This window comes from Schistocerca piceifrons, chromosome 3, assembly GCF_021461385.2.
Source record: "Schistocerca piceifrons isolate TAMUIC-IGC-003096 chromosome 3, iqSchPice1.1, whole genome shotgun sequence".
In the NCBI taxonomy this organism is placed as follows: Eukaryota; Metazoa; Arthropoda; class Insecta; order Orthoptera; family Acrididae; genus Schistocerca; species Schistocerca piceifrons.
In genome coordinates, this window is record NC_060140.1 from 505,636,731 (window position 1) to 505,662,673 (window position 25,943).

The window sequence follows — 25,943 nt, forward strand, 5'->3', positions numbered from 1 at the left end:
GGGTCCCATATATCGCGAAATCGTTGAACGTGTATTATTAACATACTGCATGAACGAGACAGTTTGCATTTCTTGTAATCCATTAATTTTAATGCAAACAAATGGGGTGATACCTAACATGTTTTGAAGAAGTTTAAATATCTTCTTTATATCAAATATGAACGCCTGCACACATCCATAACGGTATCCTCCCTCCTTCAGTTTACCAAGTAGCTCACTACGGTCATAATATCGCCTTTTCTCTAATACGAGGGCGTGCTGAAAAGTAATGGGTCCGTATTTTTTATGTGATGATTCTTAAAGCCTTTTAAATAAAATAAACGTTACTAATATTCTACATCTTTATTCTTCATGTCTATATATTGTTTCTCAACGTAGTCGCCCTGGCGACGAACAAATTTCTCCCAACGAGACATCAGTTTGTTGATACCGTCACTGCAGAATGCTTGACTTTTTTGGCAGAGACACAACTTAACCTCTGCTTGCTTCGTCACTATCAAACTGAAGTCCTCGAGGGCGCTTCTTGTATTTATGGAAACAGATGGTTCAAATGGTTCAAATGGCTCTGAGCACTATGGGACTTAACATCTATGGTCATCAGTCCCCTAGAACTTAGAACTATTTAAACCTAACTAACCTAAGGACAGCACACAACACCCAGTCATCACGAGGCAGATGGAAATAGATGAAAAGCGACTGGACCCAAGTTGCGACGGTATGGAGGATGGTCGGTGATAGCGAATCCGAGACGTCGGATTGTCACAGATATCGCAGGGCTCGTGGGTAGTCTGGTATTTTCGTACTGAAGGAGAGGATGCTACATATGTTACAGCACGCTGTTTCTCACGCATCTACGCAGTTACGTTACACATACTGCAATGCGGAGCCCTCTAGCGGCAGAGGTGTGCAAATATCCAGACATGAATAGTAAAGAATTCCATCGTTGTTTGCTGCAAACGGTCTCCAAGTAGCCGAACGTAGCAGTTTCCAGTCAATGATCGGTTCAGTTGGACCAGAGGACCCAGCCCATTCCACATAAACACAACCCTTTCATTATGGAGCCACTACCAACTTCCACAGTGCCTTGTTGACAGCTTAGGCCCATGAATTCGTGCGGTCTGTGCCAAATTCGAACCCCACCAGTTGCTCTTAATAACTGAAATTAGGGTTCATCTGACCTGGCCATGATTTTCCAGTCCTCTATGGTCCAACTGATACGGTCACGTGCCCAGGAAAGGCGCTGCAGGCGATGTCTGCTATTAGCAAAGGCACTTGCGACGGCCGTCTGCTGTCATAGCCCATTAACGCCCAATTTTGCCCCGCTGTCCTTACGGATTCGAAATCAATCCTATTGTTGAAATTATTACTGTTATAGGAAGAATAATTCTTGATTTTTGAAACGTTCGTCGTACGTCCCACAATGATTTCTGACGTTATTTGACGCTGTCTCAGCAGTGACAATTCTACGCAAACGCCGCTGTTCTCGGTCATTAAATGAAGGCCGTCGGCAACTGCAATGGCCATGGTAAGAGGTAATTTGGTATTCTCGGTCCACTCTGACACTGTGGACCTCGGACTACTGAACTGCAATATGTCACACGTCTAGCTCCAACTACTATTCCATGTTCAGCACCTGCTAATTTCCGTGGTGCGGTCATTATCACGGCGGAAACCTTTTCATATGAATCACCAGGGTACAAATGACTGCTTTGCCAATGCACTGCCCTTTTATATCTTGTCTACGCGATACTACACCATCTGTATACTTGCACATCGCTATCCCCTGACTTCTGTCACCTCAGTGTTTATGGCCCACGCACATTCCTGTGCATCTCCACTAGTCTCCCTTTTAAACACTAGGAATTTAGACACCGTGGATATTCCGAATACCCGAACAAAAGAAGCGATAGCAAGCGCTCTGTTCTTATAACTATTCTAATAAATAATTTTTCTGTACTTGATGTGCAAGAACTGGTTTTCTGCCATCGCTGCCCTTCATATCGCTTCACAAGGCTCGCCCTTAGGTTTGGTCCATATAATCGAGTGCCTGCGCCTCTGTAGCTAAGTGATGAGTGGAGCTGACTGCCATGGAAGAGGCCCAGGTTCGATTGCCAACCGGATCAGAGATTTTATCTGTTCGGGGACTGGGTGTTGTGCAGTCTTCATCATCGCTTCGTCATCGGCATGGAAGTTGCCTAAATGGCTTCAAGCAAAAAGACTTGCCCTCTGTGGCCGAACAACCCCTGATGGGGTCTCCCGGCCAATAATGCCACACCTATCGTTTGATTCCCCGCCTTTGGGATTTTAGCGTAGTCGCAGCCCAGTGGAACAGAGTCATGATGAGATGGGCCGCGGAACGCAGCTCGGGCGGCCACGTGCCTGCCAGCACGAGCCGCGCGCATCTGTAGGCGGCTGCTGTAGGCTGACATCACGCCGCCTGGCGACCACGCGTGCTCGCTGCTCGCCAGTCACTGCTTACCGACGTCGTTCTCGTCCTGCTCGTCGAGGTCGTCGCGCAGCCCCTTGTTGGCGGAGAGCGCCGCCGCCGCCGCCGTGTCCGTCTGCTCGGACGCGATGTACCGCTTGGCGCCGCCGCCCTTCTGGAACTCCTCCTTCTTCTTCTTCAGCACCTGAAGCCCAACACGCCAAACTTTGAACACCACTCTGCCTCATATGTAGCCTCTTAACAGATCAGTGTACTAATGTGGTCGTACTCTGAACGAAGCAGCGACCAGTTACTAGAGATTTTTGTCTTTGTTTTCTCTTACAACTCGTTATACCGTTTATCAGCACCGGATTACGTATCGAATACATATCCAAACCTGTGTATGCTTTCAGGTCCATTATTTCCCAGTGATTGCGTCATTCTTGAGTTGGGTATCAGATAATGTACAAAGACGAATCGCATCGTGTTTCAGACTGCGGTGTCTTACAGGGTAGCCCCTGATAGAGTTTCCAAATGCCGAACAAAATCACATCACTCTAAGACAAACAAAAAAAAAAAAAAAAATAAATAAATAAATAAATAAAAATCGACGCACCACGGAGCAATTGTCCGAATAGCATGGAACTGTACAAACAAATAACTGATTACAATTTCAGAACTATTAGATGATTTATTCAAGAGAAACAGCTTCACAAATTGAGGAAGTCAATGACACGTTCGTCCATCTCTGGCCCTTTTGCAAGCAGTTTTGGCCTTGTCATTGATTGATAGAGTTGCTGGACGCCCAGAGGGGTGTCGTCAGAAATTCAGTCCCACTGGCGTGTTACATCGTAAAAACCCCGAGCTGGTTGGAGGATCCTGCCCACAATCCTCGAAACGTTCTCAATTGGGAAGAGATCCAGTGACCCTGCTGGCCAAGATAGGGTTGGCTAACACCAAGACAAGCAGTAGAAACTCTCGCTTTCTGCAGACGGGCATTATCTTGCTGAAATATAACTCCAGGACGTCCTGCTATGAAAAGAAATGGCACCACCGATCATCACTGCTGACAGCTGAGCCATATAGCGGGCGATATTCAGATTGGTTTCCCACCGCTGTCTGGGGGATCTCCAGACACGTGTTCGGCTTGGAATGTCATTGAGCGGTGAAGAATTGTCTTCAGGAGTCTCACTTCGAACAGAGCCCCGTTGGCCAGCGAAGATGTGTCTGGAGGCGCCTCAGACAGCGCTGGGATGCCAACCTTACTTTAGTCCGCCATACTACCCGACAACCGTGAGTCACGTTCTGGCGTGGTATTTCTTTTCATAGCAGGACCCATTTGGTTGTCATCCGTTGCACCTTGACAGCACGATGGTACGTCTGCGATATTATACTCGTTGTTTCATAACTCTTCATGGTTAGTTAACCTGGACTTACATTTCAGCAAGGTAATGCCCGCCTGCACACGGTGAGAGTTTTTACTGCTCCTCTTCGTGCTTGCCAAGCTCTACCTTGGGCAGCAACATCGCCGGATCTTTCCCCAACTGAGAACGTTTGGAGCATTACGGGCAGCTCCTTCCAACCATCTCCCGATTTTGACAATCTAATGCGCCAATTGGATAGCATTTGACACGACATCACTCGGAGGACACCAAACAACTCTATCAAGCTCTTCCAAGCAGAATAACTGATTGCATAAGGATCATAAGTGGGGATACGCGTTATTGGCTTGCTAAATTCGTGAAGTTATTTCTCTTAAATGAATCTCTCAGTTTTTCTGCAATTGTAATAATTAGTTTTTCTTACATGTACATCACATTTACTGATTACGTTCCATTCGGATAATCCCTTTGCGGTACGTTGTTTTGTGTGTCACAGAGTGTTTTTCATTTCGTCTTTGTCGACTGGTGTCTTGAGTTTATAAACCCATACAGAGGTGGTTCGTGTAGGCCTCTTCTGAAATTGTGGTAACTCTCGACACTACCTCACCGAACAGTCCATGATATACGCACACAGTCCAAGAGACATAAGGACCATTATAAGAGCCAGATGACACTTGACAGCCGCGTGGTATTAGCCGAGCGGCCTGACGCGCTGCAGTCACGCACTGTGCGGTTGATCCCGGCGGAGGTTCGAGTCCTTCCTCAGGCATGGGTGTGTGTGTTTGTCCTTAGGATAATTTAGGTTAATTAGTGTGTAAGCTTAGGGACTGATGACCTTAGCAGTTATGTCCCATAAGATTTCACACACATCTGAACATTTTTGACACGACAGTAGCCGACGGGTACTCGGACGATGGGCCTGAGAGTTAACTTGGCTGAGGTGCCTGGAAGCCCGAGAAGATTTTATCTTATCGCCGCAAGACGAAGCATTCGTAAACTACAATTATAATAAGAGAAATAATTTGTGTAGACGGTATTAAATAGCTATACTTATCTTTATTTGACAGTCATTTCTGTCACCATCTGACCACCCTTGGACATAAATTATGCATTTAACTGTGCATTCGGCAATTGCAATATTTGATTAAAATCCTGAACTATTCCGCTTTTATGTAAGCTGTGATATTACTGATCCTGTTCGTCTACCTTCCAACGTACACTATGATAGTTTTCTCTGGAAAGCTGAAGCAGGTACATGATTAGTTACATCACAAGTTATGCCAAAATGGAGCATTTCAAGATTTTAATTAAATACTGTAGTTGAGGAATACAAAGTTAAACACGACTTTTATGTCTGAGGGTGGCCCGGTTATGACCCAAATTGATTCGCAAAATTTCTCTGTATTGCAAAATTCCATTCCTAACGCTTATAATAAGTTTATTTTTTATACTTATATCAGAATGTAATTGTAAACAGTTATAGACTTATTTCGTTACAGCGTTTCTTACTCGGCGCACTTCACGGCCCCTTTGGTAGACTTACGTATCCTGAAATTTTTGGCATGTTTTAATCATATCAAATCAACATCTTCTGCCCTTTACCTCTTTACACGTTAATAGCTAAATGACGACGTGCTTTGTTGGTTTTGAAAGGCGTTAGTCAATCAGCCTCTCACATAATTCTGTGGTTTAGCGTTATGAAATGCGGGAGAGTATCTTTTCTCTGCCTACATTTGTTCATATTTTCCGCACCAGAGAATATCACATTGAGAAGCTAACTTGTGTGTTTTTATTCTCCGTTTAACCATAGCTGATAGAACATCTGTCCCTGTCCCCAACATGGATAATTGCTCGTTTCAATGAATGTGGGTGTAATTACAACTGTATACAAGTAGACTAATTTAGATGGAAGTCCTTGGCTTAGCTTTGCAATAGGAGCCTGAGAAGACAGCTGAATGTGATCTTGGAAGCCAGCTCTGGTGACGACAGTCTGTCGTAATCTCTGTCGCCACAGGCGACTGCGCCTTTCGAATCCAAGCGTAAGGACACCAACTTCACAATTTCAGCCGATGAACAGAGTGGAAAATTTCAGTCCGAAAGAACCTGGCGTTGCCTCTCCTGTCTTCTGATTGGAGGAGATTCATGTTCTTACTAGCAAAATCATCTTGGTGATTTGTCAGTTCGCCTCCTAAGACTTTGTTCACTCTCTGTACGCGAGGCGAGGCAGTATAAATTTTGATAGAACTTACCGGGGCGCCGAGGAGTCGTGTAACAGCATCAATATCTGCTCCTTGGTCAAGTAGGTATGGCGTGCTGTCTCTGTACACACGTGAGCAGTGGTTTTTGGATGGGAGTAGTTCGATATTGAGTTAGCATTCCCTATAACGACCATACTCAGTCGTGGGGAGCACTGGTGATTTCTTTGTCATATTAGGTAAGTTCAGATGGGGTCATTATTCTTGTCACTCTGAGTCACGAGCCGGATTTGACAATTCGTTCGTTAATGGAAAGTGGTGAACTTCGCTTTCGATTACTCATATGAATCGTTGTGTGTGAGAAATTGCGCTACCATGTTGCATTTCCACAGCCCACAAATCCTTGCTGACCGGTATATTATTATACTCTGCTCATGAAGAACCATAGAATTAGTATTTCTATTTGTGTTACATGTAAATACAGTTTTTGGAGTACGCTTCATATGTTAAATGTTCATTATGCAGCTACTTAGTTGGTTAAAATTCGCTACAACGTACAACACTTACACATTTGCCCCCTCCTATAATACCTAACTTAAGGCGCCCTGTGAGAGAAAACTACTTCGAATATTTAGTAAAGTGTAAGCTTTTGCCGGCCGCGGTGGTCTAGCGGTTCTGGGCGCTCAGTCCGGAGCCGCGCGACTGCTACGGTCGCAGGTTCGAATCCTGCCTTGGGCATGGATGTGTGTGATGTCCTTAGGTTAGTTAGGCTTAAGTAGTTCTAAGTTCTAGGGGACTGATGACCATAGATGTTAAGTCCCATAGTGCTCAGAGCCATTTTTTTTTGTAAGCTTTTATCGAACGTTTTGCAATCCACTAACTACAATTCCACTGCGTAGTTTTCTCCTAGGATAGGGTCTAAGGCTAATAATTACTCTTCATTAAATTTCAGACGATTTGGCACTTAGTGCTAGGTAGATAATGTTAATCGTGCTACTTGTGCAACAGATCCGTGGTATAAGATGAAAGCCAGCCCTACCAAGAAATTAAACAGGTGGGACTATTATTTGCAGCCTTCCCATTCGGCAAGCAAGAGTCCCTTCCTTCACTTTACAACAATTCAAAGCTTACATGGTCCCGCATAACCCGTGCTGTAAAAACTTTAGCACCAGAGCAAATTTTTGTCTGTGACAACCACTGCCCTGGTAAATTCTGAAATAAAATTTCGCTTAATAGTATAAAGCTTTCCATAGATGAAAAGCAGAAATTACTGCTTCGGCAATGCAATACTCTCAGCTTAAGGCCCCAGATTGATATGTAAGCTAAATTACGGAATGTCAGTTTACAGGAGAAGTTATAGCACGCGTAGTTTCTTATTTCCAGGTGGAAGCCCATTCTCTATGAGAGGCGGTTTAGGTTGCTAGTGAAGTGTTTTGTACATTTGAAAATTATTCACAAAAATAAGAAACAATGCTATTTACCTCGAAGGGTTCCCTTAATGCTATTGATAAGATGCAAATAAGTGGAAATAGCTAAAGGTGTTGCTTGTTACGGAGACATCACGTGCTTCTCACATCATCATCGCGGAGACCAATTAGCAGCAACGTCACTCATTTTGTATGCTCATCTGGCTTAATGGACAGCACGAGGACAGTTTCAGGAAATTGCCCAACTGGATTTACAACAGAATGCAATACTTCGTCGAAGCTTTGCAAGTCGTAGAACAATCATGATGAAATGGCACCACCAAATTTGTACACCAAATTGTGCTGCCAGTGTTTGGTTTATTAATACATTTCCCATCAGAATAAAATCCATACTCGACAGTTTACGGTAAGATGATTTGCGTGTAGCTCGAGTAGGCTGAGTTCAGTTTGGTGCAGAAATGAGACGCATCATTCTCCACTTTTTGACCACGGATATCACATATGTATTAGGAGCTTCACTAAATGATTACCAATGGCAACGAACGACGTATGGTATTCACTGTCCAAAGCAGTGAAAGAGGCATACAGTCTAATACTTATTGCAAGAATTACCTGAACTGTATCCAGCAAGAAAACGAGACAGCTGCTAGCTCACAAGGGATACTCATGGACACATTCGTTTTGGATATGAGAGGGCAAGAAACCCGTCACTTGCTTAAATTAGTCGCTGTACCGCTTGTTGCATGAATTATTCATATTAAGATAGGGTGCAGACTTCATGGCGTTTGTATGTGTAGAAATCACAGTGGAGGCTGCGGAAGACGGTGTAAAAGTATGCTTCATTGCCTCACTTCTGTTAACGGATCATTCTAGACATGTCAGACATTGGTACTCATAATGATAAGTTCAAATTTAAATTGCTCTGAGCACTATGGGACTTAGCATCTGAGATCATCAGTCCCCTAGAACTTAGAACTACTTAAACCTAACTAACCTAAGGACATCACACACATCCATGCCCGAGGCAGGATTCGAACCTGCGACCGTAGCAGCCGCGTGGTTCCGGACTGAAGCGCCTAGAACCGCTCGGCCACCGCGGCCGGCATTATGATAAGTGTTTAGGAGAATATGTTTATATTTGAGTGCAGTTTACGTGCCATCAGATGGTAAGTTCTAAGTAGAAAACATGTTTTCTCAAAGGGTATTGGAATATCCATAAACGATTGAAAGCGAATATGTGGTATTTTACAGAAGGGAACCGTTAACACGTTCACTGGATATGAATATTCTCTTATAGAGAAGCTATAGCGACTTTACAGCCTCCACACGAAAATTAACTAGTAAACAAGAGTTAACTTCGTAAAAAGTACGTCTAAACACATCTCTAGTGAACGTCCGAGCATATCTTTAGTGAATACCACAATGAATTTATGTACTTCGTCGAGCGGGACCCCGAATACTATAACGCGCCATACCTCTGAGTTTTTTGACTTAACGATAGTGTAGGAAACGTAAGGTGTACCAGACGATTAGTTTTCCTTAACGCGAACAAGCTGGAATATTTGTTGGTCACCATACTCAATTTCACCAAAAAAATGCTATTAACATCTGTGTAAGAAAATTATGGCTCTGAAATAATGATGTTATCGAAACTACGTTAACACACTTTTGTTGTCTTGGAGAGTTCTTACTATGGTTTCATGAAGTACATTATTAGCATCAAGTATCATATGTTATATTTCAATTCAATGATACCCCAATAAAAATTTCAAATACCGCGGGTCTATCAAAGGTTGATGACAGTGGCGGTGAGAGATAAGCCGGCGTATTCAGTTTCTGACGAATATGCTTCTCTGCTTTCGTAGACAAAGGCCGAAAAAATGTATTGTGGCAAGCGCAAGGCGAGGCTGAAGAAGTGGAAGGAATCGCCAAAAAAAAAAAAAGGTAAAAAAATGCAGGTATTTGAACGGTCAGCGTGTCTAACGCGGACATTCTGTGTAGACAGGTTCGATTCCCAGTACTGCCAGTGATTTATTTCGGTGGGAGGTCGGAATCGGAGAACACTCAGCTTCCACAAGAGAAACGGTTTAAATTCTCACATTTCATACTACACGTTTAACCGTCACAGCTATAAGTGAAATAACGCAAATTCATAAAATATCAATATTACGCCCACTATTTGTGTGTATTCCATAGAAAATTTTTGTTTGACTTGGTACGTCAGTGGGTAAGAGCCAGACGGCAGATAGGACCTGGCTTCGATCCACAGTCAATCCAAGGAATTATCTCTTTCACCACTACTGACAATAATTTATGTTGTGGAAAATGTCGATATTCACCATCGTGAGGCATCCACGTTAAATTGTAGGTCCCCTCACAACTGACTAGGTATGTTGGTTCGAAGGTTTGACGAAGGCAAGGGCGCACTACGTCCAATAGCACCAGTCCAAGTAAATCACTGCAGTGTTCAAACATTCAGGTTGATAACAGTTTTGTTGTTTTACAGAACGTTAATCCTACATTTACGTGGTCTACGGATGAAACTTCCTGGCCGATTCTGCTAAGTGAGTGAGTCCAACTTCTAACTATAACAACAGCACTCATTATCATGTAAGAGACATTGTAGGATTGTCCCGGTTAAGGCTATCGAGGTCAGGGCGAACTGACAGTAGTCTCTTTGTTAATTTCTTTCCTCGCCGGATGCATTGTTTTATTCGCGCAGTACACTGGCGTCACACGGTAATTCGCACTAAAAGAACCACAATGTTAATGCCCTTCCATTTGGTTTGCGAGAGCATGAACATAAATCCTCTATGATTCTCACCTACGGATTTCTCCGCGAGCATTTGTCATGGACGCCTTGTTTCATAATGGGAGTTTTATCACAGACAATAGCAAACTCGTATGTTTTCTTTCACTTGTTGCTTCTACTTGTATGAGAAAGATTCTGAAGTCGGATACGTGCAACAACTATAAATTGTCATTTTTTGACGGTAAAAAAAGATGTGGATTTACTCTTTGCACATTTTTAGGACTATTCGTGTACAAGAAGAAAAGAAAGACTGTTGTTTTAGGCTCTGATTACATATTACACTAAAGGGATGTGTGATTTCAGTGTCCCAATACCAGAAAGCAGGCGTTTGAGAAACAGTTGTACCATAGTGCAGGGCCCAGAGTGCAGAGGATGACCATAGGTTGGCACGAAAAATCTTAATACAAGTATATTTTGCATATTGATAGTTTTTATCATGAGTAGTGTGTTTCGCGTCATTTATAATTTTGGTTCTGCGTCACTATATGCACCTTTTACAAATTACGAGCGTTCGTATCTCTGGAGTTAGTGCAGTGTTGCGTCTCAGGACAATTGCCTGTATCGACGTCTGATTACGCATATTATCGTTTTATATGATTCTATGTTTTACGCTTGCCACGAATTACGTAAAATACTCACCTTCTTTGTAAGTCCGTGAATGACATCCAGGAGCTTGACCTGCTCCGTGCCGTATCTCGTCAGGTTGAACAGCCAGTCGGGACGGAGCCACAGTTTGGTATGGCGCAGGTGGAGGATGTCGCACATTCTGAAATGGAGAAACGCCCTATCATTGGAACGCACAGTGTGTATGCGACAGCCGATTGAGCAACGATTAGTGCAAGACGTGGCACATTTGTTTCTATGTATCAGAAAGACGAGATACGGCTCGCTTGAGTTGTGACACAGTGTAAATGTGTTACATGCTGAGGCCCTAAAAATATTGTTCTTGGTTTTTCAAATTCTCACGTATAATTTTCAGTAAATATGCCTTATTTTCTAATTGTTATAAAGTTCGTAAAGGAGCCTCTTCGTTATTACGTAGACACTGAGGCACTGTGTAACAAATGGGCAGTTGCTGAAAAGTGATGACAAATATAGCGGCTACTTTAAATTTTGAAATGTAGTGAGAATCAATTTGGAAGCTTTAACTGTTGTAGTTTGCTGCTATAACATTAAACGCTGTGACAAGTTTGCTACTATAACATTAAGCGCTGTGACAGAATGTACCAAATGAGCCACTGTTATTTTAGATTTTGAAGCATTACGCGTTATTTGATAAGGGTTATATCACTCAATACGTCTTTGCCCTGTAATTTTAGTGAGATAATCTCTTTAGCAGTCTTACACCTGGAAGTGACCCAATAGTTAATTGTAAATTTACTAGAAATTAAAGAGTCCTTGTAATGCTCTTCGGATGCCAGATGACGTCGTGGAGAATGGAGAAAGGGGAGGGGGAAGATCATTTGAGAATTCGTTCAGGAGTGTTTGGTAGGGTATCAGCAGCTATGGCACTTGTACACCAGTCTCCTGCGAGCTGCAGCTGGACCATAATAATGATGCAACTGATGATCGAACACAACTGATCCAGATAAGAAAAGGGGGGGGGGGGTACTGATGTCAGTTCGCTGTTGTGCAACATGGCTGCGGCAGCTGCAGCTGTGAGGCTCTTTGTTGCGTTCACGCGCACCATGTCAATGTGCAGTATTGAGCTTGAATTAAAGGACTTTAGTAACCTTATCACTCCCTTGCTAAATTTCATCTTTGGGCTTTCTGTTGGGTTAAATGAGTTTGGAGAAACAAAGCACGCAACGTAAAAGGATTCAACCGTTTGGCTACCTGACGGAAGCCCATTTTCTGACTGAATGTTGTGGTAACTTTCCTGTGAATAACTAACTGTCAGTTATTTTGCTATTGTCAGATACAGAGCCAATATGACAGAACACGATCCATCACCGTTCAGAACATCATGATCACGTAAGATGTTGACATTTAAACAGTCGTTTTAAAGAAACAATAGCAGAACATATGCTGAACAACACTGTAACAAAATTGTACATCTTGCCGAGTGTCGTTGGTTGGCTCACATAGTTTTTCTTTAGGTTCTCTGTTCATATGGACTTGACTTTACTGCTGTTAGGACGTGGTGAGTAATTGATGATCTATCGGTAATATTAAGAAAAAGAAGCAGTCTCCGTAAATTAGTCAGCAATCATTGTTGATTTTTGCGGATTATGACGTCTAGATCGCTTAATATATTTCTTTATCTGTAACTACGTTTCGGTTAGTGTCATAATTAGATCTTCATTAAGTTTAAAGGAAAATAAGGCTGACGAGTGTTAATTGCACATTACCACGCGGAAGAAGAAAAAAAGTTAAAACTTAGAACTTAGTGTCATACGCTACAAAAACTTTACTTAAGTGAGTAGTTGTTTGTTATGTATTATTGGAGAGACATTATAAATCTAATAAAACAAATTCGACATCGGAAACCATCCATTTGTGGCCACCTTTTCCTTGTAACTGACCACTCTACAAACTTCATTGAATACGCTCTAGAAGTCTGTCAGCAGAGTTAATATATTTTCTTTTATCGAACGAGGGATCTGTAGAGTAATTCTAGTGCAACATATATTCATTTTCAGTGGTTATTAATTGTAGTCTCGGGAACGAAACTGGATCGTGACAGCTGCCGGAAAAACACTTACTTCATTACAGCCATAGCGTACTCGTATCCGCTCTTATCTTGTGTCGATTTGGTCACTCCCATAGCGGTTTCTGTAAAAAATGAACAAGCAACGAGCATTCACTATCTGTCTTCACTTTCGATCATTCACTTTCATTATTAAATACCTAAACTTAACCATCTGCAAGACATACATAGTCGGACGGTGGAGCTTCGATGCCATGAGAGCACTCACCGAGCAAGATTTCGACGGTACACTCGCTCATGTAGTCGTGGACATCGAAAGTCTTGGTGCCTTCCTTGCGCAGTTTGTTGACAACATCGCGGCTGTTAGCGTTGAACAAATCGATGAATGACTTCAACACATTCAAGTGGAAAGTGGGTGCTATCAGCTTGCGGTGTGACCTCCACTTCTGACCTGAAAAATGGAATTATGATGTAATTAACAAGCGACGTGGTTGACGAAATTGTGCCAGTTTATTATAAAGAAATGCACTGAACCCTACTTTGTCTTCAAATCAACTTGAATATCATGATAATCAAAACTTTTTTGTCACGAGAAGTTTTGAAACACTTTTAGTCTCGTAACGTCCCCTATTACTGTGAGATATATTGATCTGCCGTTACTTGGTAAAAACGGACAGGAAATACACATGATGTACCTGAGCTGATTAAAAGGCCTTCTCCCAGCCAAGGCTTGAAGAAACGGTACTCTGTAGACTTGTCAATATACACGTTGCTGCTCAGGATCAGCTGCAACACGCGAATAAAACAGATTTGTTAATTACATTTTTCATTCAAAACTACTGAATAAATTCTAACATCAGAAGATTGGAAAACTAAAATTGGAGACTATTTCAATGAAATTAGTGTCATTATTTGAGTTTGAAACCCATTTTCTTAATGAAAGGAGACAAACAAGTAAAGTAAATTTCCCATCATTAATTATGAGGCGCCTTATAGTTGCAACTGTCGGAGTCCGGCAATACAAGTAGAAACTTTTTTCAGCGTTTCAGAACATGTAAAACTAAAAAGGCTACATAAAATCTTCCTATTACGCTTGTTAATTCTGTTGCAAAGCTGTTACGTGAAGTATACTGTATTGGTCCAAGATACTGGTAGCTTATAGTCAACAAGAATTACGTTTACTGATCATCGTTGTTTCAATTAAGTGCCAATAATCCAAGTTTGCGGCTAATACGATCTTGGATAAATCTAAACATAACAACTTCGTTAATCATTTATCATTATTGTTGTCAGTTTAAAATAAATCGTTCCTGAATCTTTTGCTTTCCCGAGATGCTTTGTAGTGAACATTACTGTAACGCATTTAACTGCGACAACGACGCAAGAAAAATGTGATGAACATTTCAGATGATTCAGCATTGTGAAATGCTAGATAAAGTGAATGAATGTGTGAGAAAGTTTCTCACACACGTAGCTGCAGTATAGACGTTGCTTACTGTTCACAAGCCTTGGTATCCCTCTACAGCATTTACCGCCCACACTTCCCTCCATTACCATATTGGCAATTCCTTTCTGCCTATCGATCTACCGATCACTTCTTTGAGCCAAGTTATGCCATAAATATCTTATTTCCCTAATTCGATTCTGTACCTCCTTAGTTATTCGATCTACCCTCCGGCCATCCAGGGATAGGTTTTCCGTGATTTCTCTAAATCGCTTAAGGCAAATGCCGTGACGGTTCCTTTGAAAGGGTACCCGTTTATCTTCCCAATCCTTCTCTAATCTGAGCTTGTGCTCCGTCTCTAATGACGTCGCTGTCGACTGGACGTCAAACTCTAAGCTTCCTTTCTTCCTTTTCAATCTATCCATCAAATCTCCAGCTCTCATACACTGAGGTGACAAAAGACATGGGATAAAGATGTACACATATTTAAATGACGGTAGTATCGCTTACACTAGGTATAAAAGGGCAGTGCATTGACGGAGCTGTCATTTCTACTCAGGTGATTCACGTGGAAAGATTTCCGATGTGCTCATGGCCGTACGCGAAACGATAGTTGGAGCTAGACGCGTGAGACGTTCCATTTAGGAAATCGTTAGGGAATTCAATAGTCAGAGATCCACAGGGTCAAGGGTATGCTGACAATACCAGATATCGCGCATTTCCTCTCACAAAGGACAAAACAGTGGCTGATAGCCTTCACCTAACGGGCGAGAGAAGTGGTACTTGCGCAGAGTTGTCAGTGCTAACAGACAAGCATCAATGCTTGAAATAACCGCAGAAAGCAGTGCCCGACGTACGACGAATGTATCTGTTAGGGCAGTGAGGCGAAATACGGCGTTAACGGGCTGTGGCAGCTGATGACCGACCCCAGTGCCTTTGCTAGTAGCAGGACATCGCCTGCAGCGCCTCTCCTGGGCTCGTGACCATATCGGTTGGACCCTAGACGACTGGAAGACCATGGCCTGGTCAGACAATTCCCGATTTCGGTTGGTAAGAGCTGATGGTAAGGCTCGAGTGTGGAGCAGACCTCACGAAGTCATGGACTCAAGTTGTCAACAGGGCACTGTGGAAGCTGGTGGTGGCTCCGTAATGGTGTCGGCTGTGTTCACAGGGAATGGACTGGGCGCTCTGGTCCACCGATCGTTGACTGGAAATGGCTATGTTCGGCCTCTTGGAGACCATTTGCAGTCATACTTTGACGTCACGTTCCCCAACAACGATGTCATTCACCGGGCCACAGTTGTGCCCGATTGATTTGAAGAACATTCTAGACAATTCGAGCAGATTGTTTCGTCACCCACACTGACCGATATGAATCTCATCGAAAATTTATGGGACATAACCAAGAGGTGAGTTTGTGCACAAAATACTGCACCGACATCACTTTCGCAATTATGGATGGCTGTAGAGGCAGCGTGGCTCAGTATTCCTGCAAGGGCTTCCAATGAATTGTTGACTCCACACCAAGTAGAGTTACTGCACTACGCCAGTCAAAGGAGCTCCGACACGATTTTAGGAGGTATCCCTTGGCTTTTGTCACCTCAGTGTATGTGGCAGCACAATTCAAAAGCTTGCAATCTCGTCTCGTCTGAAGTGTTCATCATTCATATCTCATTTCAGTACACAGCTACATTCCAGACAAATACCTTCCGAAAATACTTCCCACCGCTTAAATTACATTCAATATTAACTGATTCCTCTTTTTTTCAGAAACGCTGTCCTAGCTGTTGCCAGTCTACATTTAACATTCCCTCTGCTTCAACTGTCACTAGTTATTTTGTTGCCCAAAAAGTGTTACTAATCTTCCACTTTTCTAATCTAATTCCCCTGGCATTGTCTGATTTAATCCGACCTCATTCCAACAGTTACAGTTTTGTTGAGGTTGATTTTATAACCTCTTCTCAGGATAATGTGTGTCGGGTGTTTACTTTCAGTGTTTTGTTACTGCAGTTTTTTGATGATGTATGTACAATGAAGAATAAACGAGTTACAGGAATTACGATGTGGACTATCAGTAAAGCAGATTCTCACAATACGCAGAAGCGACTGCTTCACCTACTGCTTCAACAGGTCACCAGGAGAAGACTTTACTGAATCTTGAAAACCCTGATCATGGAGCTTTCATTCTGAAACACGTATCGAAAATAAAAGCCTAACAAATCAAAACAGAGTAGACCGACTTTCATTGATAGATATCTAGTCTTCACTGTATCTGTGCACCACCTAAAATTATTACGGGTTCTTAATAAGGAGAAAGAAAATTACTATCCATCCCCTTCTTCTGATCATCCGGGGTCTTTGAAGTCTCCGACAGATTACAATGCGATCAGCAAAAGTTTTTGTTTCTCCTCTTTGAAATTTAGTCTCTTTTCCAGTTTCTCCTTGGTTTCTATAGCTACTTGTTCAATTTACGGAATGAATAACATAGAGGATAGGCTACAGCTCTATCTCACTCCCTTCTCAACTATCCCTTCCCTTTCATGTCCTTCGATTCTTGCAATCGAAGGTTTGTTTCTGTTAAACTGTAAATAAATTTTCACTACTTGTATTTTATCGCTCCTACCTTATGGGTTTCAAAGAGTGTACTCCAGTCAAAGGAAACACAAGATTTGACGACTATTCTGTGAACATGAAAGATTTTGTTATTGTGCATTAATGTCTGTTGCTGCGACAGCCAGAAGGAATAAATTGAAAAGGCCGTATAAACAGGCAGGTAGCTGCTCGGCAACAAACCTTGGGTTGAAAGCGCGAAGGAAGAGAAGGAAAGTGCGTAAGCACCTCCATAATGCATGAGGCGGTGCCTGAGGCCTAGTGGCTGGTGGCGAGCTGCCAGCCGCGGAGACTCACCTCCACATCGCGTGGGTCCGTCAGGAAGATGAGCAGCTTGGGCCCGATCCACGTCTTCACCACGCTGCCGAACTCGAAGCTCATCGTGTACACTCGCTCGAAGATCTCTGCAACAGCAACACACAAGCGGTCGCGTTAGCCAGCCACGCCGTCATCAGGAAGCCGCCACGTTATCTATTTTCCTAACAAATATCACAAGAAGCGAATTGTCTAATGGCAGTATGGTACAAGTGGCAAGAGGACTTTACATGAGCTAAGAAAAAGTGTTCTTCTTCTATGAATTTATTCAACGGATATGTTTAGAGTACGATTGGTCAAAGTAAAAGGCAGAGAAACTAACGGTATGTTGCGACCAACAGGTGTCCGTCTAATTCGAGACGGTCAATATTGAACGATGCATTTTATAGCGGTTTCTTGTTGGGATGTCCTTTTAACTGTACTTGTTGGTTTATCTTACTAAAATTAAGGTGGTTTATCAAATAACGTTCTTGTAATGAAGACAGAAAAATATTACCTGGTCCAGCCATCCTCAAATTAAATTTTGCTGTTTTCTTCCTATAGTTTCTCGCAAATGGCGAGATGATTTCTTACCATCAGTCATTAACATCACTTTTCCAAATTACAACTCGTTATGATGCGTTTTAGTGGCTCTAAACAAGCATCTTATTCAAGTATATATGTTTTCGCAAGTATTGATTACATTTGTTGCGCTGAGGCCTACTTTATGTTTCTTTCTGTTTCCCAGGGGCACTACTGTGATTTAAATAATTTTACAGACCTTTACAAAACATCTGTACTGTTCAGAAACATATTGTACTGAATTAATCTTTCATTATGTAGTCGAGTGTGCGCTGTTATGAAACTTTCTGGCGAATTAAAACTGTCTGCCCGACCTGGATTCGAGCCTGGAAGCTTGTTTTTGGTGACTAATGCTCTTTACCGACTTTGTTCTCCAGCCATGAAACATGACCCGGCTTCGCAGCCTCAATTCTACCAGGTATGGTTCCGCTTTCTGGCGAAGGTGCGGCACCCACCTGCTAGGAAGTTTCAGAATTTTAAGTACTGCATGTTGCTGCTTTCATGGCATCCTGAAATTCGAGACTGCTTCCTCTTGAAGTTATGTACTACTGACCCACAATCATCAGTTACGACAAGAATGACCAAAGACGTTGCACCAGCCACACATTACTGACCTGCACTCTGCTGACTCCTGAGCCGCTTTATCGTCGATATTCGCATTACATGGGATTGCATCATTCAAGAGACCCAGTCTTGTTGTGTCTCGTTGCGGTGGAAATGTATGGACTCCTACCCTTTACGGTTGTGTCAGCATTTGTCAGTTTATCTTGCAAATTAATGTAATAACGATAAATACATCATGCTCGGAGCGCAGAGTTTAATGTGCAAAATTATTATTGTTGAATGAATTGTCACTTACAGCGGAATATGCGCCGATTTGGCGGATGGTAAACTGTCAGGATGGATCACGCATCGTACCTGCGTAGCTCTATCGGTAGATCATTCGGAAGCGGTAGGTGAAGCTTCTGGATTCTAGTTCGGGTCTAATTCACAGTTTTATTCAACCAGGAAACTTAATTATACTTTTCATTATTCAGAGTATGTAGTTATTGTTCATACAATGTAGTGACGTATCCCTTGAACACTTGGCAATGCTATAGTGACACTGTAGAACGAAAAATAAAAAAGCAGTAGAAAAGTTACTGCATTCAGGAAAAAAATCACTGTCCACGACAACAAAAAAGTAACACCAGAGAGTTACATATACTAATAATATCTGAACTGTCTTTGCCTGAAAATGGCGCTGACTATTGCACCATGAACCTGTGTAGAAACGTGTGGGATAATGGAAACATGTAATTAATCTTTTCTTTGGCTAGAAGCTTGATACACGGAAGTCTATTCTCACGACTGCAGGTTAAATTGCAGGTTAAATTGTACCTTCTTCCTACTGCATGTTAATCGTCCGTTATTTACTACACAGCCGTGTTCAGTCTTTCATAAACGTTTAGAGGCCGCATCGAGAGTGTTTTCTTAGGTTCTCGATGACATCAGGCATGTGTTGTAACAAGTGTGTCCGTTAGGTTCCGTTGGATGTGGGAGCGAGAGTATCACCAGAGCGCTCTAGTTACCAAAGCGACACCTTAAGAAACGGCCCATTACGGTTGTTGGCATACCTAATTGTTTTCTGAAGAACTGTCAACGAGGCCCGCTGTGCTTGCGTTAATGATAGTACGGATTTCATTACGTTTCCGTCAGTCGTCGAGTGTGAAACCGTGGCCGCTGCACGCCACACCGTGATCGCATCGGACGGGCCAGACCGAGAAAAAAGAATAAAGTGCTGGAGACGCATGATTTAGCGTCTTCCCCTGTAACCGGCTTTGACTTGATGTACTCTCACAACACAAGGAACTCCCAGCGGAATATGGATCCCCTATTTTTGTTATTAGTGGTACGTAATACTTGCACGTCAATACGTATTTCAAAGTAGTGATAAAACTGCTGCAGGTAAATGACTTTTTGTTTCATTGTTATGGGCAGACTTTTCGTCCAATAGCTTTGCTATGACTTTTGCAAAATATTCATGATACTTCTGCTACAAACCGATGCCAAAAATTAGAAATAAAAACAAAAACAATGAAGAAAGGCCCACAGTTTTATTTTCTAATGCAGCTACTACCGCTACCGATCACCAAGACGGTGACATATTATCAGCTAGAGCAGTGATCGCCAAACCGTCAATCGCGAGCTATTAGTAGCTCTCGGGGATATTTTCGGTGGATGGCGGAAACTTTCAGGTTGGCTAACCTGGATTGCTCCATTGAAGTCAGACCGCGCTGAAAGCAACTGATTGTTTCTCCCGCGCAGTTGCCATAGGCAGCCAAGAATATTACACTGCCAGCCTTTTAGTTGACTGTAACGCGTGATGTTATGCACTTCACATTTTTCGTGTGTACATCATCCGTTTCCTAACGTAATAGTGTGATTTGCGCATTGATACTAAGCTGAATTTGTTCTGAAGATGGCGTGTTCAAGCATAAAGCAAAAAACTTACCACTTGCATTCGGTATGGGAAACCGATTATGAACTTCACCCTTATAAAGGAAAATGTATGTGTTTACTGTGCTGTGCAAGTGTTCCTGGATGGGAAAAAGGAAATGTAGAAGGTCACTTCAAAACAGTTCAGTCATGGATTGGAAAGGATATCCCACTGGATTGTGCTCCAAAGAAGGAAGTAAAGGAGCTAAAATTCAAACTTAATGCTCACAATCATCATTTTAAAGCCATTTGACAAGAATGAAGCAGCAATTGAGGCATCATTCTTCGTTGCAAAAACTATCGCACAGAATAAAAAACTGTACGAAGACGGTCAAATTATCAAAAATGCATTTTTAGTAGCTGCCGACTTATTATTTGATAGTTTCAGAAATAAGATTTAATTAAAATCAATATCATATTTATTAGTACTTTAAATGTATAAGCCATAAAAATGTAAGATTTAAACACAATATGATAAGAAAACGTATATTAGTGACTACATAGCTGTGCGAAAAGTGATTGTAACTTGAGAGATATATCACTTATTGTGTGCAAAATGCAGTGAGATAGTTAGTTTTCACATTGTAACGCACCTCCACGCATCCCCTTCCCCCCTCCTCCCGCCCCTAGTACAACCATTATGCGGTATAAAAATTATGGCGCCACGCTTGAGCCTTCCAGGTGTGTGGCGCAAATAAATTTTGTTACAACTGTCATGGGATGTCTGACATTCCCCTAATAAAAAATCAACTTATCAAAATTAAGTAATCTACAAACGATCGCAATCAGAAGGGAGATTATTTTTCGGTATTGTTAACCTTCTTGACGACTTTATTTAACGATACTCTGACATAATGGTTTTGTTTGTATCTCTCAGTTTTTCAAAATACCCAGAATACACCCGTGCATCAGAATCCACACCGTTATTTGAAATTATGACGTCGGAATCTTTCTCTTATGCCAGCACAACAACGACGGGGGTCTAGAGAACAGCATGAGGCTCTTGAAATTTTCACAGAAAAAAAGAACAGCAGCTTGTTAATTAACGCTACAATCTCTGCCACGTCCTTTTGTCGCGGCAGTGAGACACAAGTAACTTACTGTACAGAGACTGTGAATACGTTCTTCAATGGTGTTGTGGCAATCGTAGGGGGATAGTTGTGCCGTGACTAAGGTAATCATGGTGGCACAGCAAGAAAATTTGCTGCGTTATGACCCGTTTTTTGAGATCAAAACTAGAATGACGTGCCACCCTCGCCACAGCCAAGGACACCCAGACAGCAGAATTTAAGAGTGGTTCGTCTTGAATATTGCCTAAACCCTGAGAGCGGTTTAGTGGGCGAAATATTACCACGATAAACTGGTCTCCTGTTAATGGGAAACAGGTCTGTCCAGCTGGTCTCGTGTAGTTCGATGCCCGGGAGTTCACTGGGCGTCTTGATTTTAGTCACCTGAAACTACGTATAAAACAGCAAGAACGGCGTAGGATCTACTGTACACTGTGATTTAATGCATTGGGAGATATGTTTCTGTGTACAAGAAGGCCTTCAAAAGAATGTGACACATAGTGCCGTATGTAATGAGTTCGAAATTTGTTTTGTTGGTCTTGGGCATCTGTCAAATTAACGTGTGAAACAACAGCTAATATTATATAATTCATTAAGAAGAAGTTGATATTTAAGTGAATCATACTATCACTGACTTATCAAACAATTTAGGAACTCAGACGAGAAGTGCGTTTTACCCGTTATATCTGGAGCAGATGTGTTAGGAGCTGATCTCTTAATAAGGCACTTGGACATTTAGAGGTATAAAGGGTACCCAATTGGAGCAAGTCAGTATTCCGGCCAGACTGAAAAAAAAAACAGATAACAAATACAGAATTAACTGTGGATTGTAAAGACAGGCAAGACTTGTGAGTGGGGTGTGCTGCATTGTTGGGCTGGTTCCTTCAAAAGCACACGGCCAAATTCCTTTCTCATGCTTCTTCCATGAGAATTTGTGCTCCGTCTCTAATGATCTAGTCGTCGACTGTACTTTAAATCCTAATCTTCCTTCCTCTGGTATATTCCATAACAGTGTTAACGAGTGGGCGGTGGGTGGTAATTAACTCAGCATAACTCACAAACGTAATTAGAACTAAAATCGCTGTTGAAACTTAATTGTATTTTGACATTCAGTTAATTTGATTGGAACTGCAAGTACACGACAAACTTGATAGCTCCATTAGCCCTGATGGCAGGCACACAGTGGAAGCCTTTTTCCAAGGGGATCTACATCGTATGCTTAGGAAGGAAGGTTGGAGTTTTAGCGTCCCGTCGACAGCGCGTTTTTCGAGACGGGGCTCAAGCTCGGATTGCGAAAGGATATCGGCCATGTTCTTTCCAGAGCAACCATGCCGGCATTTGCCTGAATAAATTTAGGTTAATCACGGAAGACCTAAATCTGGATGGCTCGACGGGGATTTGAACCGTCGTCTTCCCAGCAGAAAGCCCACTATGCTAACCATTGCGCCACCTCACTCGTTTCCTGTATCAACCTTTATCCTCGTTTGTGGTGGTTATTGCCCGAAGGCAAGGTTATTTGGGAAGCTGCGCATCCAATATCCACTAATAAAAGTGTATGACGTATTTGTATTCCAGCATCCATTAGAAGCTTAGCAGACGTTTGATCCAATACTGTTGTGCTCTAGATAACGTATGACAAGTAAAAACTTCAATACATTGTTAGTTTTGACACGTTGGGGAGAAAACATCATCCCTATTTTCTGCGCGTTATAATGCCAGCTCGTAATCTTTTATTTATCTAATTACTTATTTTTGGACTGTTCGGCACAACAGCCTAACAGGAGTGTTTCATCTCCGACGATAACGTAGGCTTCTAATCGTGGAAATCTCAGCCACGTAGACACTTTAAATTTGTCGAGTACAGCGAACAGTGCGTGGAAACGACAGTGGTCGTTTGATGTCCATCTTGAGGGACGTGAGAGGGGCACAGAGTGCTCTTGTAGCCAGTGAAATCGGGGCAGGTCGCTTGGCCAACGGCTCGCAATGCTGGCTCTCGCTAGCGTTTGTGGCGACCACACACATACGAACAGCTCCTCAGCGGCCGCATATTGCACAACGACGTTTTCCGGAAGCGCTAGCTAGCGTCCAGGTACAATGCGTGCAAAAACAGCCAGCAAGGCGCAGCCTATTCCTCCATCCTCAAGCCGAACGTTCCAGATCCTAGCATCGCGGTGACATGGCGAACCTTGCACACTCATAATTGCACTACAGAGTTCTCAGAGAGTAACGGATCGAAAAACAACTTCCAAAAACGCAGAGACTGGTTCTTCTGACGTACACAGGAACCAGTCGCACCATTCATATCAGTAAGGTGGCTGGAAATTTCAGGTCAACCCTGTATGTTTCCTTGGAACTTGCACGTCTTTTGGAAGTCTCAAATATGTACGACTGTTACCCTAGTTTTATAAATCTTGCTCTCAATAGATAATCCCAAATAATTTCGTCTTGAATAGTGTTCTGGAACTTCAGAAATTGTGTTTTGATGTTTCGCTTTCCACTTGACCTTTGTAAGGCCTGATAGATTAGTGGCGAAGCGCGTGCCTGGAACCAGAAATCTTTCGGAATTGAATTTCAGTCAGACCATGCAACATTTCAGTGTGCCTTTAACCTATCCTTGTGAGGAAACGCCAGGTACGACACGTGATTCGGATCCACGTTGAACTATAGGTCATCTTTTTCCAGTAGAGCTACTGGGGTATGTTCGGGACACGTAAGTTGCTGAAGTGTGTCCAATTCAAAAAATTGCACCAGGTCGTTGAGCAACACGAAATTACAGCACTTGAATTTCATTTTTATAAGTTCTTAACCACTGTTGACTTTAATTATACACTTAGGTGACTAAAGCCATGGGACACTTCCTAATATCGTGTCGGACGTCCTTATGTCCGGCGTAGTGTGGAGCAACTCGACGTGGTATGAATTCAACAAGGCTCTGCAAGTCCCTTGCAGAAATACTGAGCCATGCTGCCACTATAGCCGTCCATAACTGCAGAAGTGTTGCCAGTGCAGGATTTCGAGCACGAACTGACCTCTTGATTATGTCCCACAAATGTTCGTTGGGATTCACGTCGGATCATCTGGGGCCAAATCATTCGCTCTAACTGTGCAGAATGTTCTTCAAACGGATCGTGAACACTTGTGAGTCTGTGATATGGTGCATTGTCATCCATAAAAAGTCCATCGTTGTTTGGGAACATTAAGTCCATGAATGGCTGAAAATGGTTCCCAAGTAGTCGCACATAACCATTTCCAGTCAGTGATCGGTTCTGTTGGACGACACGATCCATACGATACCATATAAACACAGCCCACACCATCATGGAGCCACCACCAGCTTGCACAGTGCCCTGTTGACAACTTGAATCCATGGCTTCGTGAGGTCTGTGCCACACTCGAGCCTTACCACCAGCTCTTACCAACTGAAATCGGGAATCATCCGATCAGACCATGGTTTTCCAGTCGTCTAGGATACAATCGATATGGTCACGAGCCCAGGAGAAGCATTGCAGGTGATGTCGTGCTGTTACTGGAGGCACTCGGGTCGGTCGTCTGCTGCCGTAGCCCATTAACCCCAAATTTCGCCTCACTGTCGTAACGGATGCGTTCGTCGTACGTCCCACATTTATTTCTGCAGTTATTTCACGCAGTTTTGCTTGTCTGTTAGCACTAACAACTCTACACAAACGCCGCTGCTCTCGCTCGTTAAGTGAAGGCCATCGGCCACTGCATTGTCTGTGGTGAGAGGTATTGCCTGATATTTGGTATTCTGCGGATCTCGGAATATTGAATTCCCTAACGTTTTCTGAAATGGAATGTCCAATGCGTCTAGTTCCAGGTACCATTCCGCATACGAATTCTGTTAATTCCCGTCACGTGGTCATTATAACGTCAGAAACCTTTTCCCAGGAATCACCTGAGTACAAATGACAGCTTCGCCACTGCACTGCCCTTTTATACTTTGTGTACGTGATAGAACCTTCATCTGTATATGTACGTGCAGCTATCCCATGATTTTTGTCATCTCAGTGTATAGGCCCTCAAAGCTTCCAGGCTCTAAATCGTCGGAGACATAGCATCGTTCTCATCGCCATTTATTTTTTGCACCTTATTGAGACTCGAAGACAGGTTAAGATCCTACATAAATGGCTGAAGAAGTGTATCTTGCCTTTTGAGGACATCAGGAGTTAACTGTCTGGCGTGGTGGGGAAGTCATAATCACCTAACATACATTTTTTCGTAATAAATTTATGAACGAGAAACTTTGCCTGAGACCCAAACTGATCCACATACGTCGAATATCTGTTTTCGTTTTATCATCTTTGGATGTAGCTGGGCCTCTTTTCTCGCGGTTTGGGTACGTGCATGGGATTTGCTTGACTGCTCCACAACTGGTTCTTAAGAGCAGTCACAGAAGCGGCAACAAATAATGACGTCTTTCTTTAAAGTGCAGTGATGCTATTTTGCGTGGCAAACTGGAGCTTTGATCTCTTCCTAAAACTGAATAGGAATAATAATTTCCTGTGGCTCAATGGCCTGATGTAAGCCTTTTCAATTGGACGCCACTTCGCCGACTTGTT

General features: G+C 42.7%; 1 protein-coding gene across 1 annotated transcript in view; it reads right to left on the reverse strand.

Moving 5' to 3' along the window:
- The window catches only part of LOC124787857 (cytochrome P450 4g15), a 50,409-nt gene that overhangs the window by 12,262 nt on the left and 12,204 nt on the right, over positions 1-25,943 (reverse strand). The window contains exons 2-7 of the mRNA XM_047254819.1: positions 17,243-17,349; positions 13,587-13,677; positions 13,160-13,342; positions 12,947-13,016; positions 10,881-11,007; positions 2,480-2,630 (exon numbers count right to left, since the gene is read on the reverse strand). Coding sequence (XP_047110775.1) covers positions 2,480-2,630; positions 10,881-11,007; positions 12,947-13,016; positions 13,160-13,342; positions 13,587-13,677; positions 17,243-17,349 — 729 coding nt within the window. The remainder of the gene's footprint in view (positions 1-2,479; positions 2,631-10,880; positions 11,008-12,946; positions 13,017-13,159; positions 13,343-13,586; positions 13,678-17,242; positions 17,350-25,943) is intronic.